The sequence below is a fragment of the Manis pentadactyla genome, chromosome 3 (genome assembly GCF_030020395.1).
Source record: "Manis pentadactyla isolate mManPen7 chromosome 3, mManPen7.hap1, whole genome shotgun sequence".
Taxonomy (NCBI): domain Eukaryota; kingdom Metazoa; phylum Chordata; class Mammalia; order Pholidota; family Manidae; genus Manis; species Manis pentadactyla.
This window is the reverse complement of record NC_080021.1, coordinates 216147547-216168422: the sequence shown is the minus strand read 5'-3', so window position 1 is coordinate 216168422 and position 20876 is coordinate 216147547. Positions and strand designations below refer to the sequence as shown.

At 56.9% G+C, this 20876-nt stretch overlaps 1 protein-coding gene across 3 annotated transcripts in view; it reads right to left on the bottom strand.

Annotated features, from left to right (window-relative positions):
* Window positions 1-20876, bottom strand: part of ASS1 (argininosuccinate synthase 1) — a 48831-nt gene that overhangs the window by 4801 nt on the left and 23154 nt on the right. The window contains exons 10-15 of one of the 3 annotated variants that reach the window (XR_005030512.2): window positions 16620-16710; window positions 13791-13875; window positions 13220-13284; window positions 5823-5954; window positions 1160-1643; window positions 952-1081 (exon numbers count right to left, since the gene is read on the bottom strand). Coding sequence is in view for 2 of the 3 variants with exons in the window: in XM_036913574.2 (XP_036769469.1) it covers window positions 901-1057; window positions 5823-5954; window positions 13220-13284; window positions 13791-13875; window positions 16620-16710 (530 nt within the window). In the remaining variant the exon portion in view is untranslated. Of the gene's footprint in view, window positions 1-900; window positions 1082-1159; window positions 1644-1712; window positions 1772-5822; window positions 5955-13219; window positions 13285-13790; window positions 13876-16619; window positions 16711-20876 lie in introns of those variants that run through there. The other 2 variants (XM_036913574.2, XM_036913575.2) reach the window with 2 other exon arrangements.

Sequence of the window (20876 nt, the reverse complement as noted above, 5' to 3'; positions counted from 1 at the left end):
CTGGCTGCCGAAAACACGGGGGTGTCCACCACTCTGCAATGCCGACCTCAACCCTAGACCTGTGCGTCCACCCGCCAACCAGACCCTCTCCTGGCCCATTACAAGGAAGTCTCGTCTCCAAGATGTTTGAATCCAAATGCATTATCTTTCCCTCATTCAGCAACTGCCACCAGAGTGTATCCGGCTGCTCCTGCCCGGAAACCCAGGGCGGTTCTGGCCTGTTCCTCTTCCTCCACAGCCAAGCCCTTTGGCTGATTCCCCCTCTGAAGTATCTGTCGCATCTGTCTGCGTCTCTGTTCCACCAACCTGGTCTGAGCCCCCAGCACGCCCCAGGGATGCCCTTGTTTCCACCCCTGCCAGCTCCCACCTTGCTCAAATCCATTTTCCAGAGCAGCCAGAAAGACCTCAGAAACAGAGGTCTGACCATGTCCTTCCCTTTTAAGATCCGGCACCAGGACCCTCGCACCCTGGCTCCCTATCCCTGGCATCCTTATAGCGCCTGGGACGTCCTAGGCTCTTCCAAGGTCAGAACCTGTGCACAGGACTAGCCTCCCTGGAAGCTCTCCCTGCCCCTCCTCCGCCTGGCTAACTCCTTTCTTTTGGAGATGAGCTGGGAGGTGACCTCCTCAGGGAAGCTTCTCCACACCTGTTATTATACCCAGCCAGACTATCTTGCGCCTCCTCCAGGCCGGGCGCCACCTGTCCTGCTTCTACCTTCAGGCAGTCGTTTGACGGATGACGGATGACTTTCCCCAGTCTAGCCCCTAAGTTCCCCAGGGGCAGAGGTGGTGGTGGTACTCTTCTGTGCTTCATGACTGCCTCCCTGTGCCCTGCATGTGCTCCGGCACACCTTTGTTGAGAAAGCCTGTGCCCAGCTGGGGGGCAGGTAGGGGCACCCACCTCACCAGCTCCTCGTTGTAGAGGGACAGCGGGGACTCCCGGCTGAGGACGTACACCTGGCCCTTGAAGACAGACACCTGCACTTTTCCTTCCACACGCTCCTGGGACTTGGCGATGCAGTGGCGGACAAATTCACACTCAGGGCTGTGCCAGAAACCTGTGTGGAGGGAAAACAAAGGTGCTAGGGAGGCCCACCATGCTGCCTGCCTTCTGCACTAGGGCACGAGATGGGGGCACAGCAAGGGTACCCATGCCTCACCTGTTTATGGCAGACCGTGAGCCTGGTAAGGTAGATCGTTTGCTGAGTACTAGCACAATGGGCACTTATAAATGGCTGCATCAAGGAATGAGCTTGGGTGCCCCTGTCCTGTGACGTGACAGGCTTCTGTGGGTAGGGACAGGCACTTCCCAAGGGTCAGAAGAAGGGGAGCAACCTGCTGCTTCATGCCATACACATTCCGGGGGCCAGGAGCTGAGGACAGTGTGAAGGGACCCTGTCACCTGCACACAGGGAGCTCAGTCTTATGAGGGTGGCAGACAGGATACTCAGGCCTGTGTCACCTGGGGTGGAGTGATGGGAGGGCCCAGTCCAGGCAGTGGGGTGCTGGTTTGGGGTCAGGACTAGCAGACTGATTTTGTGGGGAGGTCCTGGACTCAAGAGCTGCTGTGGCCACTGGTGTCTTGGTCAAGAGCTGGGAAGAGTCCACTCCCTCGGATGGGCAGGCCCCTCGGACATCTGTGAACTGTGTTTACATACTGCAAACATTCGTGCATACGAAGCACCCACATGGCACTAAGTTCTTTAGCTGGACTAGCTCTTTGAATCCTCACAAATAGCCCCATGAGAAAACTCTCTTAGCCTCTGTCTTTTCTGGGTGAGGAAGTAAAGCTCTGTGAAGGTGAATGACTTCTCAAAGATCACGCAGGCTACAGTGGGGGGCCCAGACTTGACGTCTGTGGCCCAGTGATAACAACTGCTTCACATGATGGTCTTGGAGCCTTCCTGTCTGTGGCTGGGAAGCCCTTCGGAGCACGTGGTGCCTGAGAAATGTGCTTCCTCCCCCTCACCTATACTCGGTCCCCAAGGACAGGGATTCCCAGTCGGCCCCAGGGCCTGCACCTCAGTGTCGGTAGGACCAGACCTGTGGACAGCCGACTCCTCTCTAGTCTCTGCTGAGGGCAGGTGGCTGTGGCCAGGGTTGGGGGAGGGACAATGCGAAGGGTAGGGTTTCTCTGAAACAGAGCTGGGAAGGTGAGGCCACCTGGGCAGCTGTGGGGCCAGATGGTGTGCGATCTCCTGCCCTGATAAAGGGCCGGGTCAGTCCAGGGTCTGCGGCTATTGTTGGACGTCCAGGCCTCTAGGGACACCTGTTGGTGCTCTCCGTGGGAAAGGGGAGAGGGCCTTCTCTGGGATGGGGGCTGCTGGCTGCAGAGGTGGGGGAGGGCCAGGCAGGGAGAGGCCCAGGGTCCTCACTCCCCAATGACTTGCCATTTAAATCACAAACCAGCTCCACCTTGACAAGCAAGATAACCTCTTTGTGTCTGTTTCCTTGTTTGCATGATGAGATAACATTACTAAGCACTCTCCAGCGGCTGGTGCAGATTCAGTGAGAAGATGCGGGCACAACGCTGAAGTTTTGAATTTGAGATGTGAACATGGCCTCCACCAGCTTTCACTGTATACAGGAGACAGACAGCTGGAGACGGAAGAAACTGTCCAAAGCCAATCAGCAAGGTCCCCAAGCACTCCTGACTCAGCCGAGCCACAGTGGGAGGGGACACTAATGGCCCCTCACCCCTGCCACGCCCAGTGGCCTGGCCATCTTTCTGGCTCTGTTGGGATCATTAGACCATTACATCCTCAGGCTGGAAGGCTGGTGGCAGATAAGGTCAGAGACAGGGGCAGGGCCTCGTGGGAGCACCTGGCCCGGGCTTTCTCAGGATCCCGCCTCAACCCCATGGGCGGCCTTGGGCTCAGATTTCTTTTCCCAGCAGACCCAGCCTTGGGCCAGGGAGCCTGGCGTGCTGCATGGGGGAGGCCCTGCATGTCCTAGGTCTGGGACTGGGCCAAGCACCTTGCTAATTGGGCTGACAACCCTCTGTCTGGGTTGTGCAATCCAGGATCCTGCCAGAAGAACCCCGTGGGCTAGGGCCAGTGGGCTAGATGGGGGGTCTGTAAAACCCTGGATAGGCAGACCAGGAACTCTGGGTGGGGGGAGAAGAAAAGGAGATGGGCAGCAGTTGCCAGGGCAGCTATGAGTGGGGCTGAAATGGAAGGGCTGCCCCCTGCCTCAGTTTCCCTATCTGTGCCCCAAGACCTCAGGGGCTCTGAGGAAGGCAAGCACCATAGCAGAGTAGTGGGCTCGCTATTTGAGGAGTTAGACAGAACTGGGAAGAGACCTGGCCTGGTACCCTTTTTTCTATAGGAAGGGAAACTGCGGTTTACGGAGAGACAGACCTACTCAAGATCATAAACCCGGCCGGAGGCAAGGCCCCAGGCGCGTGCCTGCATGCCGGGAAACCTTGGCAGGCATCTGGGTTTATTTAACACGTGTGGAATAGTGCGCTCCTCCATGCAAGGCTGTTCCACATGCTTTACACACATTCGTGCATTTAGCCCTCACTGCTCAGACAGGTAAAATTATTATGCCCACTCTTCAGAAGAGGCAAAGGGAAAGTGAGGTAACTCACCTGAGCTAACCCCTGGGCTGTAAGGCATCTCCCTAAGGTGAGCAATCATATGCAACAGCTCCTCAGAGCAGGGTGCACTGGCTGCTGCCTGGGACAGCCCTGGGCATGCATGGGGCCTAGATGCCAGGCTCACTGGGGTGAAATTAGTATAAACAATAACTACCTGGGCTAAGTCTCTGCTGCCCTCACCTCATCCCCCGTCTCCACTCTGAGGTTTTGTTTCCTTTAAAACTTCCTAATCACCATAACGCATTTTGGGATTTAGAGAGTCGGGCGGGTGGCACCCAAGATTCACCCTGGGCAGTTAGGAGTCAGGGCGTTAGGCCCTCAGCCAGGGGCCAGGCTGTGCCCGACACCCAGGGCTCCCTTTGTGCATGCGCCATGCCCCCGGATGAGCCTGGCCCGCCTCCCTTCCCCCGGCCCCCATCCCTGGGATCCACTGGAGGGGGGGAACTTTGCTTCTGAATCTGGCCTGCCCTTGGCCGAAAGCCACCACTCATCAGCTGTGAAAACTTAGACAAGTGTCTTACCTCCTGGACCAGTTTCCTCACCTGTGTGCAGCTGAGATTAGGCAGTACCCACCCATGCCCAGCTCAGGCCCTGGCAAGAGAGGCAGTAGCCGTTCCACGGTGGGGCTGGAGGCTGGCTGGCCCCCCGCCCGGCCTCCATGGATGCCTCCGTGCAGGAGCCTGGTCAGGCGCTCTCCCTACCTCACCGTCTGCTGTGTTTTAATGACTCTCCCACTTTGTAACCAAAATTTACCTTCCAGTGTTGAAATCCCACTGAGCAAGAAAGCCCGCAGGAGACAATGGTATTTAAACACCTGTCTGTACCTGGGAAGGGGGGCCTTGGCTTCAAAGCTGCTGGGAACAATGGGAGGGAGAAATAATGCCAGCCAATAACCACTGAGCGCCCTTGAAATCCCAAGATGACTTACAATGATTAGGAGGCTTCAAAGGCAGCCAGGCCTCCCAGGGGAGAGGGGAGAGGGAGGCCGGGAGGCTTGTGTACTAACGTTAACTTTCCCCTGGTCCCTGTGACACCCACGCCCCCATAGAGATGTCAAGGTTGGCCTTGGGCCCCAACCTGTCCCACAACGGCTCAGAGAGGGGCTGTCTGACGTGACTTGTCAAATGAGGGAGACATGAATGTCACAGTGCAGGATCAACAGACATTTTCTGGAAAGGGCGAGGTGGTGAATACCTGCAGGTCATTCAGTCTTTCTTGCAGCACATGACTGCAACTGTGGCTCAGAAGCAGCCATGGACAATGGGCGTGAATGACCGTGGCCGTACCCCAAAAAAGCCACTGATGGACACTGAAATGTGAGTTTCCTGTCATTTTCATGTGTCACAAAAAAGTATTATTAAAAGAATATTTTCCCCACCATTTAAAAATGTAAAAACTAGTCTTAGCTCACAGACTGAACAAAAACAGCCGACTGGCTAGACTGGGGACCCCTGTTGTGCAATGTGAGGGACGGACCGGGGGCCAGAAGGCCTGGATTCCAGCCCTGTGACAACAGGTGAAGCGCAGAAACTCAGTCTCCTCATCCGTGAAATGGGGACCTGCCCACGCTGCCTGCTCATGTCACTTCACGCGTGGGCTGAGCAACTGGCTGTCCTGGCAATTTCCCAGTTAAGATCTGGCTCATGCGACGCCCACGCCTAGGGCTGAGTTCTTGGTCCAGACAGGCCTTCCCCTGCTTGAGGCTGTCTATGTAGCAGCTCCAGGTTCTGCCTGGAGACAGCCTGGCCTGGGCCCAACCCAGACAGGCTACTTCCGGCTGTGTGACTAGGTACAAGCACCTTTTGCTTTGAGGCTTGGTGTCCTCAACCCTAAAAGGAAGGGGCTGCAGCTCTCCTAGCAGCTTTGGGAGGACCCTGTGGGGTGACGTGTGCCCTCACAGAGTGCCCAGCACCCTGCGTGTGCTGAACAGAAGCTGGCTGCCCTAGGGATGGCACGTGATGCTTCCCTTGGCCCTCCTGGAGTCAGGCGGGTCACAGTAGCAGAGGCAGCCGGACACCTCGGTGGCACTGGCTTATCTCACCCAGTGCCCTATGAACAAGGCAAGTCCCAGAATCCTCTCCTCACCTCGTTCCCGCCCTCGCTGGACCCACCTCAACCTGCATCCTCCAGGCTCTCGCAGGGGGCCGGCAGTGGGTGGGCAGGCCTGGAGGAGGGTGCTGTTTGGTTAGGGAAGTGGGGGATCCGCCTCAGGACCTACGCACCCGTGTACACCAGCTCGGCGAATTTCAAGCCCAGGCCTTGTTTGATTTTGCGCACTTCCCGGTCCATGGTGAAGGCCTCGATGTCTAAATGGGCATGGTAAAGGATCGTCCCTGCTGGGGTCTCGTAGATACCTAGCCATTTTTCCAGGCAGGGGGAGAAAGAGAAAAAAGAGAGAAACACATGAAACCCAAACTGTCAGCAAATGACAAAAAAAAAATGATAATGACTCGTCTGACAGGAGACAAGCCGGTTGGACCCATTCACTCCCAGCTTGCTGCAAAATGCATCTGTCATTATGTTCATGCTGGGGCCACGACAGTCCACTCTGCGGCTTGTGGAGAAAATGTCTAGATGCCCCCCTTTGAAGAGGCCCTCAGATGCTGGAAAATGACAGGGTTTCGGAGCTGCTCCCCCCTCCTTCCCAATGTGTGCCCACCGGCCTGTGGCTGAAAACCCGTAATTAAACCGACTACGGTGAAGCCCAGGGCCCCAAATATCCCTTCCTCCCTTCCACAGGGAGCCAGGGGAGGGGACAGCTGTGCACACCCACGCACACACGTGTGCATGGGTGTGCACACACACGGTGCCTTCAGTCAGTGGCTCCCCTGCAGCCATGTCTCTGCAGAGAAATCCCAACCACCGTGGTGGCAGAGGGCTTGTAATCACCTGCACTGACCCCACTGCACAGATGGCTGCTGTGACTGACATGGAGCTGGGACTAAATCTAGCCCCCGAGTCCCTGTCTGGTGTTGTCTGCTGCCCCGTGCGTCACAGACCCAGAGGCTCCTGTCCCTGGGCTGAGTGTGGTCCTGGGGGGGACGGTCTGACTGGTAGCGCCACATTACATTTGAGAACACCGAGGCCCCAAGAGGGAGGACTCCCTCCTGCCCCAGCAGGCTGGCCTCTCGAACAAAGTTCGGGTGAGCCCAGGGTGCTGATCGGGCACAAACCCGCCCTGCACCCACTGTCCTGACGCAGGAGGGGCAATAACCGGCCCATCCCCACGAATGCTATCCCGAAAGCCTTTCTTCCCACCACGTGAAGTTTCTAGTTATCCTGAAAATGTGCTATCATCTCAACACACTGGCTGCTCTAAAAAACAGAAAGGGTCTGTACGCTCATGTTTTCGTGGCAGTATTATTCACAACAGCCAAAAGGCAGGAGCAACCGAAACGTCCGATGGACGAAAGTGTAAACAAAACACAGTGTGCACACACCATGGAGCGTTATTCCACCTTAAAGAGGAGGAGTTCTGGCACAGCCCACAGCATGGATGGATCCGGAGGACACTGTGCTCAGGGAAAGAAGCCATTCACAGAAGGACTGATTCTGTTTGCTTCCACTGACACGAAGCACCTAGAACAGTCAAATTCTTAGAGGCAGAAAGTGGATAGAATGGTGGGTGCCAGGGTATGGGGGAGGGAGGGAAATGGGGAGTTAGTGTTTAAGGGGGACAGAGTTTCAGTTTGGGAGGATAAAACGGTTCTCTGCACGGATGGTGGTGACAGCTGTACCTCACTGTGAATGAATTAAGGCCACCGAACTGTATGGTTAAATGGCTAAAATGGTAATAACTGTTATGTATATTTTACCATAACAAATCCTTAAAAAAAATCTCCTATCAGAAAGTCCAACACACCAACTTTACAGATGGGAAGACTGAGCTCAGGGAGGGAAGTGACTTGCTCAAAGCGAGCAGAACCAACATCTGGAGCTTCTGCCTCTACTGCAGGTGCCTCTCAGGGCCTTTGGCAGAGTGACCCAGTGCTCACAAGATCAGGTCTGAGGTGCCACTGCTGAGGAGGAAAAGCCTGGGGTGCCCTCCTGGCTCCAGGGTGCTCCCAAGCAGAAAGGAGCCTCTCTGTGGGGGCGTCATCTGCAAGCCCGACTTCCTGGTCTCGGGGACTTACGTGTCAAAGCCCCACCTGGAGACCAGGCACTTATATGATCACCACGTGCCACAGAAGACACTGCCCCATTTCACTGTGTGGCTGCAGCTCCCGGGCAATCTCTGCTGTCCTGACCCACTTGTACCCAAGCCCCCGACTCCCTGGGGAGCTCTGGCCTTCACTCCGCCACCGCACTACTTGCAAACACAGCTGACACAGGCTCCTTATCCATTTCTACAGAGCGGCTCAGAGCTGCAAACCAGGAAGGGGCAGAAGGGCTGATGGAGGTGGAGATGATGGCTGGGAAAAGCAACTGCTCACAGCGTTAGAACAGGGGCCAAGGAAAAGCAGATACAAGAACTCAGCACAGAAGCCAGGCCACTCCTCGTGAGGACATCATGGCGCCATGAACAGGTGGCTCCCGACGGCCCCAGGCCACAGAGGAAGGTCTGCTTACAAACAGACACGTGGAGAACGTCTGGAAATATCTGCCTCCAAATGGGAGAAGTAACCACAATGTTAAAAGGACAAGTTTTCAGTTATCCTGGAAATTTGATCACCAAGAATGATTTCCTAAGAGCCACCGGAAGCAAGGTACTGACAAAGGCCTATTGGTCCTCTCATCCTGCTGCATACAAAGAACTCCCTATTAGTTTTGCTACATTTTAGAAAAACCCAGAACCTTTCAGAGCCTGGCCTTGTATTGGCACAGACAGCTGCAACAGCGCCATCTGGGCAGGCCAAGAGCTGGAGCTCTCCTCATTTTCGCCTCCTGGGGAAACTGCCGCCTTCTTGCTTTTCTGTCCTTGGCGGGGCCAGGTGTGGGGCACGGTCTGAGCTGCACTGGGGCTGGAGCGGGAGACCAGAAGCCCCACAGAACTTGGAACTTGAACCTTTGCAGAGAGGGCCCAGCTGAGCTTTGCTGTGTGACATTGGCCCACCACAGCCCCCTCTCTGAGCCCCAGGCAACCTGTCTGGAAAACAAGAAGGTTGCAAGGGTCTTCTGCTCCTCAATCTGACTTCCCCCGAGGCCTGCCTGGAAGTTACATCTATCACACCATGACCCTGGTGTGTGGCATGCGCACTGCTGGGTTTGCCGCTGGGGCACTGTCGCCACCACCACAGCCAGTGCCTCCCAGCCATCCAGCCAGGCAACCAGGACACCTTCCCAGCGACAACATGAGCTATGATTTGCCCAAGGATGAGTCTCATCCCTGCTGCTGGCCCATCATAGCCGCTCCCCAGGAAAAGTGCAGGGGGTGCTTGGCGGGTGGCACCATCCCCTCCAGAGCCTCAGAACCAGCCACAGGAAGAGTTGTGGGCAAGAAAAGCCACAGCCACGAAACATGCCAGCACAATTAATATTCCTGCTCCTTTTCTTAGGTGTTAAGAGTTGATCGTGACCGATCAAAAAGCTTGTTTCCCGGTTGCTGTGTGTGAGCATTTTAAAGACCTTCCCTCTCCTCACCCCAGGGGAAGGGGCTACAGATGATTTCTGTGTATTTCTTCTGGAAAAAAAAAATGACTTAAAAAAAAACCAGTGACAGAAACCTGATGCTAAAAGACTATGGATTTGGGGCTTTTGACAGTCAGCATACAAACCACTGCGCAAAAAGAGGGAGGAAATGACAGCTGAGTCTCGCTGTCGCTGTGGCAGAGACAACAGACATCTTCAGAGTGACACGCACAGCGGCTCCAAGTGTCTATTTTCATCTCCCCGTGTTTACAGGAAAAAGACAGAGGTGTCAGCAGTTCTCTGTGGAGCGGCTTCAATCACACCGTAATTACTGCCGGGGGGTGGGGTGGGGAAGGGGGCACGGAGCTGGGGGACCAGGGATGGGAGGAGAAGAGTGGACCGAGGAGGAAAAGGTGGTGCCCGAAACAGCTGCTGCTATTCCAATTCTTCCCGTCAGTTCCCGAGGCTGCCAGGTTGGCCCGATTGAGCAATTTGGCAGAATTGGGTGGCATCTGCCAACTCAGCTGGGGATGGGGGTCAGGGCACCTGGACCCAAGACGCTGGTCCTCTGGGAAAGCAGTATCCAGAGGGAGGGGTGTGGAAAGGCTGGGGGAAGGGAGGTTGGCTGGCGCCCAAGGGCTCCTGCTTAGGTACCAGGGCCAAGGATAGAGGCGGTTGCCATGGCGACGGGGAGGTAAGTTCCAGTGGGTCTCCAGCTATCCTCTGTGCTTGCTCCTGGTGCCCGCAGGCCCCATCCCAGGGATCAGGGTGGGCCTCTGAGGCTGGCCTCCCCAGGTTCTGGGAGTGAGAACACCTCTGCTTCCGAGCTCTCCCTCACCTTTCCATCTGGGACATTCCATCTGAGTGGAGCCTCTGAAAGGCCCAGACAAGCGGGCAGGCAGGTGGGTAGGTGGGTGGTCAGCCCTTGTTCCTTCTTAGCCAGAAAGTGGAGGGCTGAGGAGGAAGAGTGGAGGTCAGAGGGCAGAGTGCAGAGGGAGGGAGAGGAAGCAGGCTGTGAGGGGTGCGAGGGGCTCGGGAGGTGAGCCCCCCTGGGCGGAGAGGGGAGCGTGCTGGCTAGAGCAGCAGGGAGAGGGGGAGCAGAAGGACAGGCTGCCTCCTTCCCTGCTTCCCTCCTGCCTGCCTTGCCCCCCCTTACCTCCCCACTGATTTCATTTACTTCACTTAATTAGCCCCCCTCCAGAGTTAAAAAGATAATGTGATGACGACGATGTGAACAGCCACAATCCAGCGAAAGTTACTCCATCTGCGGCTTCCCCAGCCCCCTGCCCCTGACCCCACGGCCCCTCGTGCCGCTGAGCAGACCACCCCAGGCCCAGGGCACCAGTGCTGCCCAACTCCCTAGCCACCCACTGCCCACTGGCCCCCACCACCGGAAAAAAACAATCCCTTAACGAATTTCAATTATGAACTTTGTAAAATCAATACAAACGACATTTTCCCCTTGTACACCGAGATATGAACAATAGTGTCTTCCTGCTCTGCCCTCAGTGTAATTGACAATTAACAGCTTCTCCCATTACTGTAGACTTAATAAAAACCCAGTCGTAGGGGCATCCTAACTTAGGGCTCCTGTTCCTTCTTCGTCACAGTGAATTATTCTGAGTGGAGATATAAAAAGAAAACACCCTAAAATTACCAAGCAACTTTCTTTTCTCATCCCCCAACCCCCGTAAGAAAATAGGCAAGTTTGAACTTCAGAGGGAAATCTGGAGATCACCTAGTCTGGCCCCACAGAGAGGAGAGCAGCTTGCTTAAGGTCACGCAGCAACTTCTGAGACTCAGAATCCTGACTGTCTTTCTCGAAGACTGTACAACTTTCACAGTAAAGTCTATCTTTTTGGGACGGCCCCCCACGGGTATATCCACAGTACTTGGGCACCATGAAGGCTGTGCTCCTGGACCCCCTTCCTTGGGTGGGAGGTAAGAAGCCAAGGGAGTCGGAACTGACTGAGCATCTCAAGGCTCTGAACTTCAGTGGTGATGACACCCCCAGCTCTGGGGAAAAGGTGGTGAGACCACCATCCAGGCCCAGATGGGTCAAGAGCTCCAGGGGCTTGGACCCCATCAGACCCAACTGGCCACCCAGGGAACCTTCTACGTTTGCTACCATCCATTTGCATGTTCCCACTCCACCTTGTCTATTCCACATTCTACCAGATGAAGCCTATGCTCCCGCCACCTCCTCCAGGATGTCTTCCTAGAACAGCCCAGTCCAGGCCTTCATCATCACCTCCTTTAGTTCCAGTCTGATCGACTCTCCCTACCTGGCAGGATGCCATTTCACAGAGTGACCTCAGGCCATCCTTATCTTTCCAATAGGGGAAGGCAGTTCATTTTGGCTAGAAGTACCAATTCTGACTGATTGGTAATGACTGCCTACAGCACTGAGACCCAGCTGCTATCAATTAGTAATGCCTGCCACGGGCACGGGAGGGGCAAGACAGAGGTGTCAAAGTGGTGGGCATCTCTGAGCCACACTGACGGCTCCCACAGGGCTGCCTCTGCCATTTGAGCAACCCCTGGGGCTGCTGCCATTTAGAGGACCACCCCTGCACCAGCTCCTGCTCTCAAACATGGGCTAGAACCCAGCTCCGTCCCACTCCAGAATTCCAGCTGTAGCCCCCCCCCAACTCCTTGCCTCAGTACCTGGGTGTCAGTCCTGCTCCTGCCTGTGACTTTTGACCTTGGGCTCCCTCTCTTTAAACAAACGAGGGTGCTGGTCTCTGCTCCCCAAGGTCCTTCCTAAGTCTGCTTTTGATGAGTTACATTGTGCTGTTTCCCAAGGGCAGACTGAGACAAAGGTACGTTTAATCAGATGTTAATATAGGTTAGGACAAAGGTAAGTGAGGATGAAAGGGGGCAGCTCATTAGTAATATTGTTTTCAGCAAGGCCTTCCGGAAGGGGCGGAGCGGGGCTTCCCTCCTCCCCACACCTCTGGAGATAAGTCCAAACAGGTCAGAGCTGGAAGGATCTGATGCCCACCCCCAGGCCCACCACATTGCACTTGGGAAAATGGAGGCCCAGAGAGGATTCAGTCCAAGGCCATCGGGCAAGGCTGGCAAACCGGAGGCGAGAACCCTGGCAGTCTGCCTCCTGGGCCCTACCCTTCCTTTTCCAACAGCAGAAGTCTGGTCCTCAGCTCTCTTTGGATTTTAAGACTCTCAGTGAAGATGTCTGAAAGGCTATACCTTGGCCTGATTTTATTTGGTTGTGTTAACATTTTAAGTTGACCTTAAGCACCTGCCAAAAAACAGGGGGCCCCTGATCCCCACCACCAATATTTGAAAATGCAGGTGTTCAATTTAAGGCTGCCCCTGCTGAAAGCTTGTCCCACCCTCTTGGAGGTCTCCAAGCAGGTGGTATTGTTTCATCACACTGGCAAAGCCCCAGGGATGTGAGTCCCTTGCATGGGGTAACTGAGTCCTGGAGGAACGGGTGGTCGTGAAGACCCGGTGAGTGACGGACAGAGAATCACGGGCTCTGGTTACTGAGAGAAGACAGATGCACCTGACTGGGGACCAGCATTTCCTCCCTCCTGGCCCAGCCAGATGCTGGCGGGCGGCTTTGCCAAGGCAGCTACATGGCAGTGAGGCTGAGCCCTGCCCATCCCTGCAAAATGGGCTCCCGTCCCACGCCTGGCGGCTCACCGCGCCCATCACAGGATTCTGGCCCTGCCCAGGTGGCAGCCTCATCAATGCAGCCTTATGACCCTGCATGGCCTGCCTCCAAACCTGGCCAACTCGCTGGGGCACAGGACAGCCTGACCCCCCACAGCCTGGCCCCGGCCTCTCCCCCCCGGAGCCTCTTCTGGTCCCCCAGACTCCCCCTGCTCCCCACATGGCTCTTCTAATACCCTTGACATCAGCGGCAAAGGGCCCATTATCCCCATTTTGCAGGGAAGAAACTGAGTCTGGTGGGGTGAAGGGACTTGCCCAAAGTCCCCCATGTGGTTGGGAGGGGATGGGGATCTCAGGAGACTGGGGTCCCCGGGAGCCGAGGCGCACCCCCAGGGGTGGTGAGCAGACTCACCTCGGGACTTCATCCCGATGAAGCGGTTCTCCACAATGTCGATGCGGCCCACGCCGTGCTTGCCCCTGTGGGGAGAGCGAGTCACTCGGAGCCAGATGCTGCCATGAGGTTTGCTGTCAGATGCTACCCACCCAGCCAGGCTGTGCCCACCCCAGGGCCACATGCGGAGCACCTGGCACCATCTCAGGATCTGAGACTCAGGGAGCATCTGAGCCAGGTCACCTGGTCCAACCGCCCTTGGTACAGGTGGGGAAACAGGCTTGCAGAGCGAAGAAAGTGCCTGTTAATTCAATTAGCAACTTCTGTTACCGCCGTCCTGTGCCTTGGGGTACAGGCCCTGACCCTGCTCATCTCTTCCTCTGTCCAGCTGGACGGTCCCTGGGGAAAGTAGGCCCCCTGGGGCTGTTACCTCCACGGCTGAGGGTCACCTGGCCACCAAGCCTATGGGGTTGCCTGCAGGACACAGGCTGGCCTTCCTCGGCCCCTGAGCCTCAGGCTGTGACCATCAGCCATAGTGGCCTGGACTAGACAGTGGTTTCCTGGGAAGCTGGGCTGGGCTGCAGGCACTCACGCAACTTCATTCAGGTATGTGAAGAGCTCCAAGGACGTACAGTGGGTGGTGCCATCCTTGACGTTGGTCACCTTCACGGGGACCCCTAGGGAGGGAGAGGAGGGTAGTGGGTCTTTGGCCAGAGCTCAGTGGAGGAGCCTGCGCCTGCCACCCCGCCCCCTCCCTCCACCCGAAACGCCTTAAATGGATGTGACAGATATGGACTCCAAATGACTCCTTGAAAAGCCCTGTGCAGGTTGTGGCCTGCTGGGGGAGAGAAGGGGCAAGAAAGCCCCCCAGAATGAAAGGGAAAATGCAATAAAAACGCACGCCCCCCTCCCTTCCCATTCTCTTCGCCCCTTTTGCATTTAGGGGCTGTGAAATTGGAACCAGGCCCTGAACTAATTGAATTTCACGCTCCACCATTGTCTTAGGCCTGGAGCACCTTCTGTCCCACCAGTTACCAGGGGGCCGCCTGGCCGAGGTGTGGCTGTGCTCACACACACACACACACACACACACACACACACACACACACACACACACACCGCCATCACAGCCCCCACCACGTCTGTCAGGCAGACCCCCTAGCCCCAACCCTGCACCCCAGACCCGCACTCAGCCGTCTGATTGATGGGGGTGAAATGGTGCCCGCTCCGGCAGACGGGGTGCTGGAGGCGTCCCTGAATTCTGAGAAGTCGGGTCTGGGGTGGCAGGAGGGCAGGAGGGCAGGAGGGAGGCAGCCCACTGCTTGGAGGGAAGGGAAGGCCAGTCAAGGGGGGTGACAGGGAGGGGGGCCAGGGGTGGGTTCAGGGCTGACTTTCAATAGCATGGGGCACTTTCTGGAGCGGTGTGAAATGAGCAATAAATGTATCAGGGGGCTAACAAGAGAGCTGTAACTGTGACAAAGAAAAGCTGTTCAAAGTTGGCGGCTAATCCCCCACCCATCTGCCCAGCTCATTACCATGTAGCCAGCGACCGGGTGCCAATCAGGCCTCAATAGCGGCCCTCGAGTCTTTATTAGCCAGGCGCCGCTTGGAGGGGCTTCGCTCAAGGCGCTGTCAGTCCGGCCATTCTTAACCCCCATTTCCAGGGGTTTTATAACTTGGTTGTAAATTGCTATTAAATGTAAGTCTGCCCAATAATGAACCTTAAGCCCCTCTCGCCACCCCCCCGCCTCTCCCCTCTCCCTCCCTGGGCCTATTATCGCCTTCCCGGGGCCTTGGATGGGGCCTGCCCCAGAGCGGAGCTGACATTGTTGGGGCCGCTGCCGGAGAAAGCCTCTTAGCCTTTAAAATAGTTAATAATTAGATTAAAACTTCAAATAAATTAACTAGAGGGTGAATGGGGAGTAGTCAGGGAGGGTTCCTCTCGCCTATTTTTTTTTCCCAGACAGTCCCCCAAATCATTAAAATGGATCACGTTTCTTCTGCGGCCCATCCCGCAGGGCTGCCCTATGCCTGGAGGACCCCCACTGCCTCCCACCCCTCACTCAGCTCCTGGGGAGCTGTTCCACCACCTTCTCAGAGATGCTGTCCAAAGAGGCCCCATGCCTTCAAAACAGGCACTTAGAGCTCCAGCCTCCTTGAGGGGCCTCAGACCACGGCTCTTTGGTCCCCAAGTGGCATGAAATTCAAGGGTTTGGACAGATGGAGCAGCATGAAGATGCCCACTGTCCTGGTCAGGCTCTTGGGAAAGGCTAGGAAGAGGTGGGTTATTAAAGTTCTAACAGCCTCTGTTTCCCATGACCTCAGCTGTCCACCGTGCTTAGCCCCTGCGAGGACCACTTCCATGCCCACCTGGTAGGTGAGCAGGCCCGAGGCCCAGAGGGTGAAGCCGGTTGTCAAGGTCACGCCAGCATGACAGAGAGCAGGGATCCGAACCTCCCGTCTCCTTCCCAGACCCTTGGTCTCTGGGTGCCCTGGGATAGGTCGAGCTCCAGAGCTTGGCCAGGCCTCTCTGCAGAGCCCTCTCCCTCTGCTGCCTGCTCCAGCCTGCGCAGCTGCCTTGTAGATGGATGGTCCAGCCTCCTTGCCTGGGCTTGGGAGACCCTCACACCCCCCTCTCAGTTCCTCCAGCTCCTGCCCAGCACCATCTCCTCCAGGAAGCCTCCCTGATTTCTGCAGTCTCCTGGAAAGTTTTCCTTGGACTCCTTGAGCACTCGCTCTGATCCTGGTCTTGCTCCCATCACTAGGCCTTCGTCTGTTCTCCAGAGGTGTCCCTGGTGCCAGGCTTGAGGCTGGGCATTCTGGAAGACCAGCAAACACTTCTTATTGAAAGCAGTGAAGATGAGATCAGGACACCCATCCACTGCCAAGGGGAGCAAGACTGGCAACATTTTGGAGCCTGGGGAGGAGGTGTGGGGTGAAGTAGCTAACTTGGGACTCGAGAGGCTTCAGCAGTGGGGTCGGCAGGGCCCCTGTGCTGGACGCATTCCAGGCTTCCTTCTACATCACGAAAACACAAGGCAGCCGGTGCTCTTTTATCCCCAGCTTATGAAGAAGAACCAGAGGCCCAGGACAGTTGAGTGACTTGCCCTAAGTCCCAGAGCAGCTGGCAAGTGGCTGCTCAGCGGTGGGAATGCTACCATTCCAGACCTGGGCCTGTGAGTCGGTGTGACAGGCAGCTGAGGGTGCCTCCCCGGCAAGCCTGGATGCTTCCATGGCTCATGCCATCCAGGCAAGGGGGCACTTGGGAACCCTCGAAGCCCCTACCCAAACTATGCCTCCGGGGAATGCAGGAGGCACTGATACACAGGGCTTGTGCCCAGGCTCCCAGGAAGGGAGGGCAGAGCAGCCAGGGCCACAAGAGCCCACGCCCTCCAATCCCAACAGGTGGTCATCCGCCTACCTTTCTTGAACTCAATCAGCAGGATGTCAGGGCTGTTGGGGGCTTTGGCAGGGTCCTGGGTCTTTGTGTAGAGGCCTGGAGGCGCTTGGTTCTGACAAAAGCCAGAAAGGTTAGATGGGGTACCGTGCCAGTCCCTGGAAGTTTTGCACCCCACCTCCTGCAGAAATCTGTACCCCTCTCCAGAACCAGGGGGTGGCTGGCACTTGCTGCCCACTGGCACTGTCCACCAGGCCTCCCAGCCGCCAGTCCAAGCCAGCCCAGCTTGCCAGGGGCCCGGGAAACAAAGGGCTCAAGAAATCAGACAATTTTTCCCCTCAACTTGATCTCATCTTTTTCTTCGACGCCCCCACAGCTGGAGGTAGAATAGCAGGAGAGGAACAAGTCAGGCAGGAAAAGTGCGACTTCAGAGAAGCGTGGTGGCGGCATTCCGTGGGCTTCCTGGGAGCGGGCGCACACGCTCTCGCAGGCGCCGGGAATTGGGGGTTATTCTGCACTGACCGCAAAGCTAATGACTACGCGTGACCCCAGCAGGTGCTCCGGCGAGCAGAGCCGTCCCCGGGGTCCCCGAGGTTAATACTCACAGAGAAAAAAGAGAAGTGCAAAGCAAAAACCCATTTGAAAACACATCAACCTCTATGTATATTTTTTCGTGGGTGTGTTGGAAATGGGCCTCTTGTTTTGATGCAGTGGTGGAGGGGCTGCTGGTTGCCTCGAATTCTCAAACTTCCCTCCCACCCTGTGGGGCCCCAGGCCCCCCAGGTCGTGGCTTGGACCCTTGCCATCATGGAGACTGAGGCCTCTGGGGCCTGACTGCTCACATCCCTCCTGCGGGCATCCCAGGCCCAGCTGTTGTCCACCTGCTGACAGCTGGGACTTGTAGTCCCTTAAGTCTTTGCTTTTAAAACCCCACAAATATTCACGTATTACTTTCCATCTGCAGTTTCTTTGGTGTTCTCAGCAGCCCTGTTCGGCACGGTCATGTACTGTCACCCTGTCTATAGATGAAGAAATAGAGGCCGAGGGAGACAGCCTGTGGCTGAGGCTGAGTCCTGTGCAGGTGTGTACCATGTGACACAAGGCAGGGGACCCGCGAGGCCCTCAACAAGTACGTGCTGGATTTCAGAGTGGCAGAACACCCCCCCAAAGCTGGGAGTCAGGACCTTGGTCGCAGGGCCTTGGGCAAGCTGCTGCCTCTTATTGAGCCTCATTTGCCTCGTCTGTAAAATGGGGGAAATGATACCTGCCCTTGACTACCTTACAATTTAAGCATGCAGTTATATTTTTTTACTGGACATGAAAATCACTGAAAAAAATGACCAGGAAGACCAGGTGCCTGCAGTAAACTGCTCTGCAGGCGGGAAGGGCAGCTGGGGTGCGCTCCTGGTGGTGCCTTCCTGCACTCGGGCCTCTAGGGCGGCTGCCGGCAGTGCGCTGCAGCCTTCACCTTGGCCGCTCGACTATGCCAGGGTGGCCAACCATACCTCGGGAAAGCCCGAGTCCTGGGCAGACAGGGAAGATTGGTCCTCGGAGCTCTCGTTCCGCGCTCAGTGCGGACTGTGATTCAGCCCTCTGCACCTCCAAGGTGCTGTGCGACTTGGGACCAGCTGCAGCCCTTCATGTGTTTCCATTTGTGGGGTGGGAGCAGGGACTCAGAACTGACCTCAAAGACAGACCAAAGGAGGGGGTTCCTTACGGGTGCCTGATGCCTCCATGGACCACATAGAAAACCAAGCCCAAAGAAGCGGCTTGTCCACATCACACTGCCTGGCCCCTTCAGCCTGGGACTCTGGATTCTCTGTCCAGTGCTCTTTCTATCCCGCACCCCCACAGCCCCCACGCCCTGCCCAGTTCCCACTGCTTGAGTAACCAGAGGGCTGAGAAACAGCGGAAAGGACATCGCCAATATGGTCAGTCACGGGGGCAGGCAGGCATCAGGGCTGGTTTCGGAGAAAGGCCTGGCTCCCCGGGCCCCCTGGACCCTGCTAACCACTGCATTCCTGGGGCACACATAGGCCTGGGGGCCATCCTCAGCCAAAAGTGAAAGCGAACCAGAGCTTGGGACCTCCTGGTGACAGACCCCCCTCCGCAGGCCCTGCCCCTGCCCGGGGTTCCCCACTGGCCCCGAAGTACTGGCTGAACTCAAACTGGAGGCCAGGGCCGCGTCCCTGCTCCTCCGCCCAGCCCCGTCCCCTCCCACCTCCACCTGCGCGGTGCCTGGGGCTTGGAGCTTTCCCCTCCTCTTCCCGGAGTTGAACAGAGGGTGAGAACACGTGCACTTGGAAGGGAAGAGGCGGTGGAAGACGCCGCGGGCTGAGCATCCCACTCTCTCCAGTGGAAGCCACAGCAGCTGGTGGAGGCTTCCGACACCCTGACAGCACCGATTAGATAAAATAACTAAATAGAAATAAAGCGACATTTGCTTTGCATTCTGAGGTGCCTGCTTTTTACCGTCCCTCCTAAAAGCCCAGTTCAAATGACAAATAGTTTGTTGCTGAGTATCAATACCATCTATTTATCCATCCCAGCGGGAGGGCTCACTTCCAATGTCATCTTGGGGGGGCCTGGGGGAGGGAAGAGAGTGAAGAAAAAGAGAGGGAGAATGGGGGGGCCGGGGGAGAGGGCGAAAGAAAGCATGAAACAGGGCCGAGGAGGAGAAATTGGAAGCAAATGGCCCATGAACTAAACCATGATGTAGAGGCATGATCGATGCGGCAAATGGTTTATTCACCCATCAGATATGGCGGGCCGGCGACTGAATGAACTCTTTCACTGTGGGCCGTATGAAGTTAAAGGAAGTAAATTTCTATCTTTCTTCGCATTAGCTGCCTCATTGCCCTTCAATCAGCCCTCACGGAGGCAGAAAATGGCTCCACCATCTGCCTTCAAACCCTCCCTTCGGCAAGTCTCGGGGCTTTTTTGGAGAGGGGGAGGGGGCACCGGTCCCCTTAAGCTCTGTCTCCCCGTCTCCTCCCGATGGGCTGGGGCTGCCGGGGCAGCGCTTCCCCGCTGTGGACGGTAGGCCCCCGGTCCCCTGGCTGCTGCGTCCTCCTGTTCCCAGATCTACGGGACAATTGCCCCCATGCACAGCAGATCTGGGAGTGGAGGGGAGGGTCTTGGCGTTCAGCCTGGGGGCGCCCTCGACGGCACAGACCCCCACCCTGCAGCAGGGTGGGCTGGGAGAGCTGGACCCTGGGTTCTTCAGCCTGGCCCACACTTCTCAGGGGAATGTTTCCCCTTGACGCACACGGGGCCCAGGTTTCCTGCCTGAGCAGCGGAGCCCTGGGGGGAACTCTGGCCCCTTCCTCCCCAAAGAATCTTAGGCAGACAGAGAAGGGGGGCTGGGACCCCTGGCTCCATGACTGTGCTAGCGGGATGGGCCAAGTGCTTTTGATGTTTCAGGAGAGAGGTGCTGCGGTTTCCTACTGTGTGCATGGGGAATCGGGGGCTCAGAGAGGTTGGGTAACTCGCCCGAGGTTGCACAGCAATTAAGAAGCGGAATTGGGATCCAGACCTAGGTTCCCCACCTCTGGGAGCTAAGCACCAAAGCTTTCTGCCTTGCGTGGGTGTCAGGATCCTTAAAAAGACACTCTCTCTAGAATTTACTCTCCATCCACTGCCCTCACTAGACAGGCTGTTCACGAGGCAGGGTCACACAGGCCTGCGACCCCAGGCTGTCTGAGGGTGCCTGCCCACCTGTTCCCTCCAGAGCGGAGGTGAGAAGTGCCACAGGCTGCCTGGCGAGGGGTGGGGAGGGGCCTGCAGTGTGCCGGGGTGATATGGGCTGCAGAGTCCCCGCCTCTGCCGGGCCCAGCCTCCCCGCCCCCCTTGGTGCTGACTGACTGGCTAATTAGGGGCGGCCAGCCTGAGTGTCGTGGGGTCAAGCAGAGCATGAACTGGAAAAACCTGTGGCCAGCAGGCAGCAGTCCTGTGGGGCCATCAGCCACCAGGGGGCAGGGGTGCAGGCTCCCTTGAGTGACACGGTAGGGCCGGGCAGGTGAGGACAGGGCGGGCAGTGGGGGAAGCACAGGAGCTGAGGGCCAGCTCCTGCAGCGGGGCCACCTGCCAGCCGGCCGTGCTTGGGTCTCCTCGCCCACAGAATGAGGACACTCCGGCCAGGAGCCAAGGACAGCAAGCTGGGCAAAGGCTACACCTGCGCCCAGAAATGTGCAATTATCGCCAACACCAGCCAAGGAGCCTGGGCCCTGTGGGGAACCGTCCTGGGACCCCCCACAGGGCTCCAGCTCTCCCCGCCCTCAC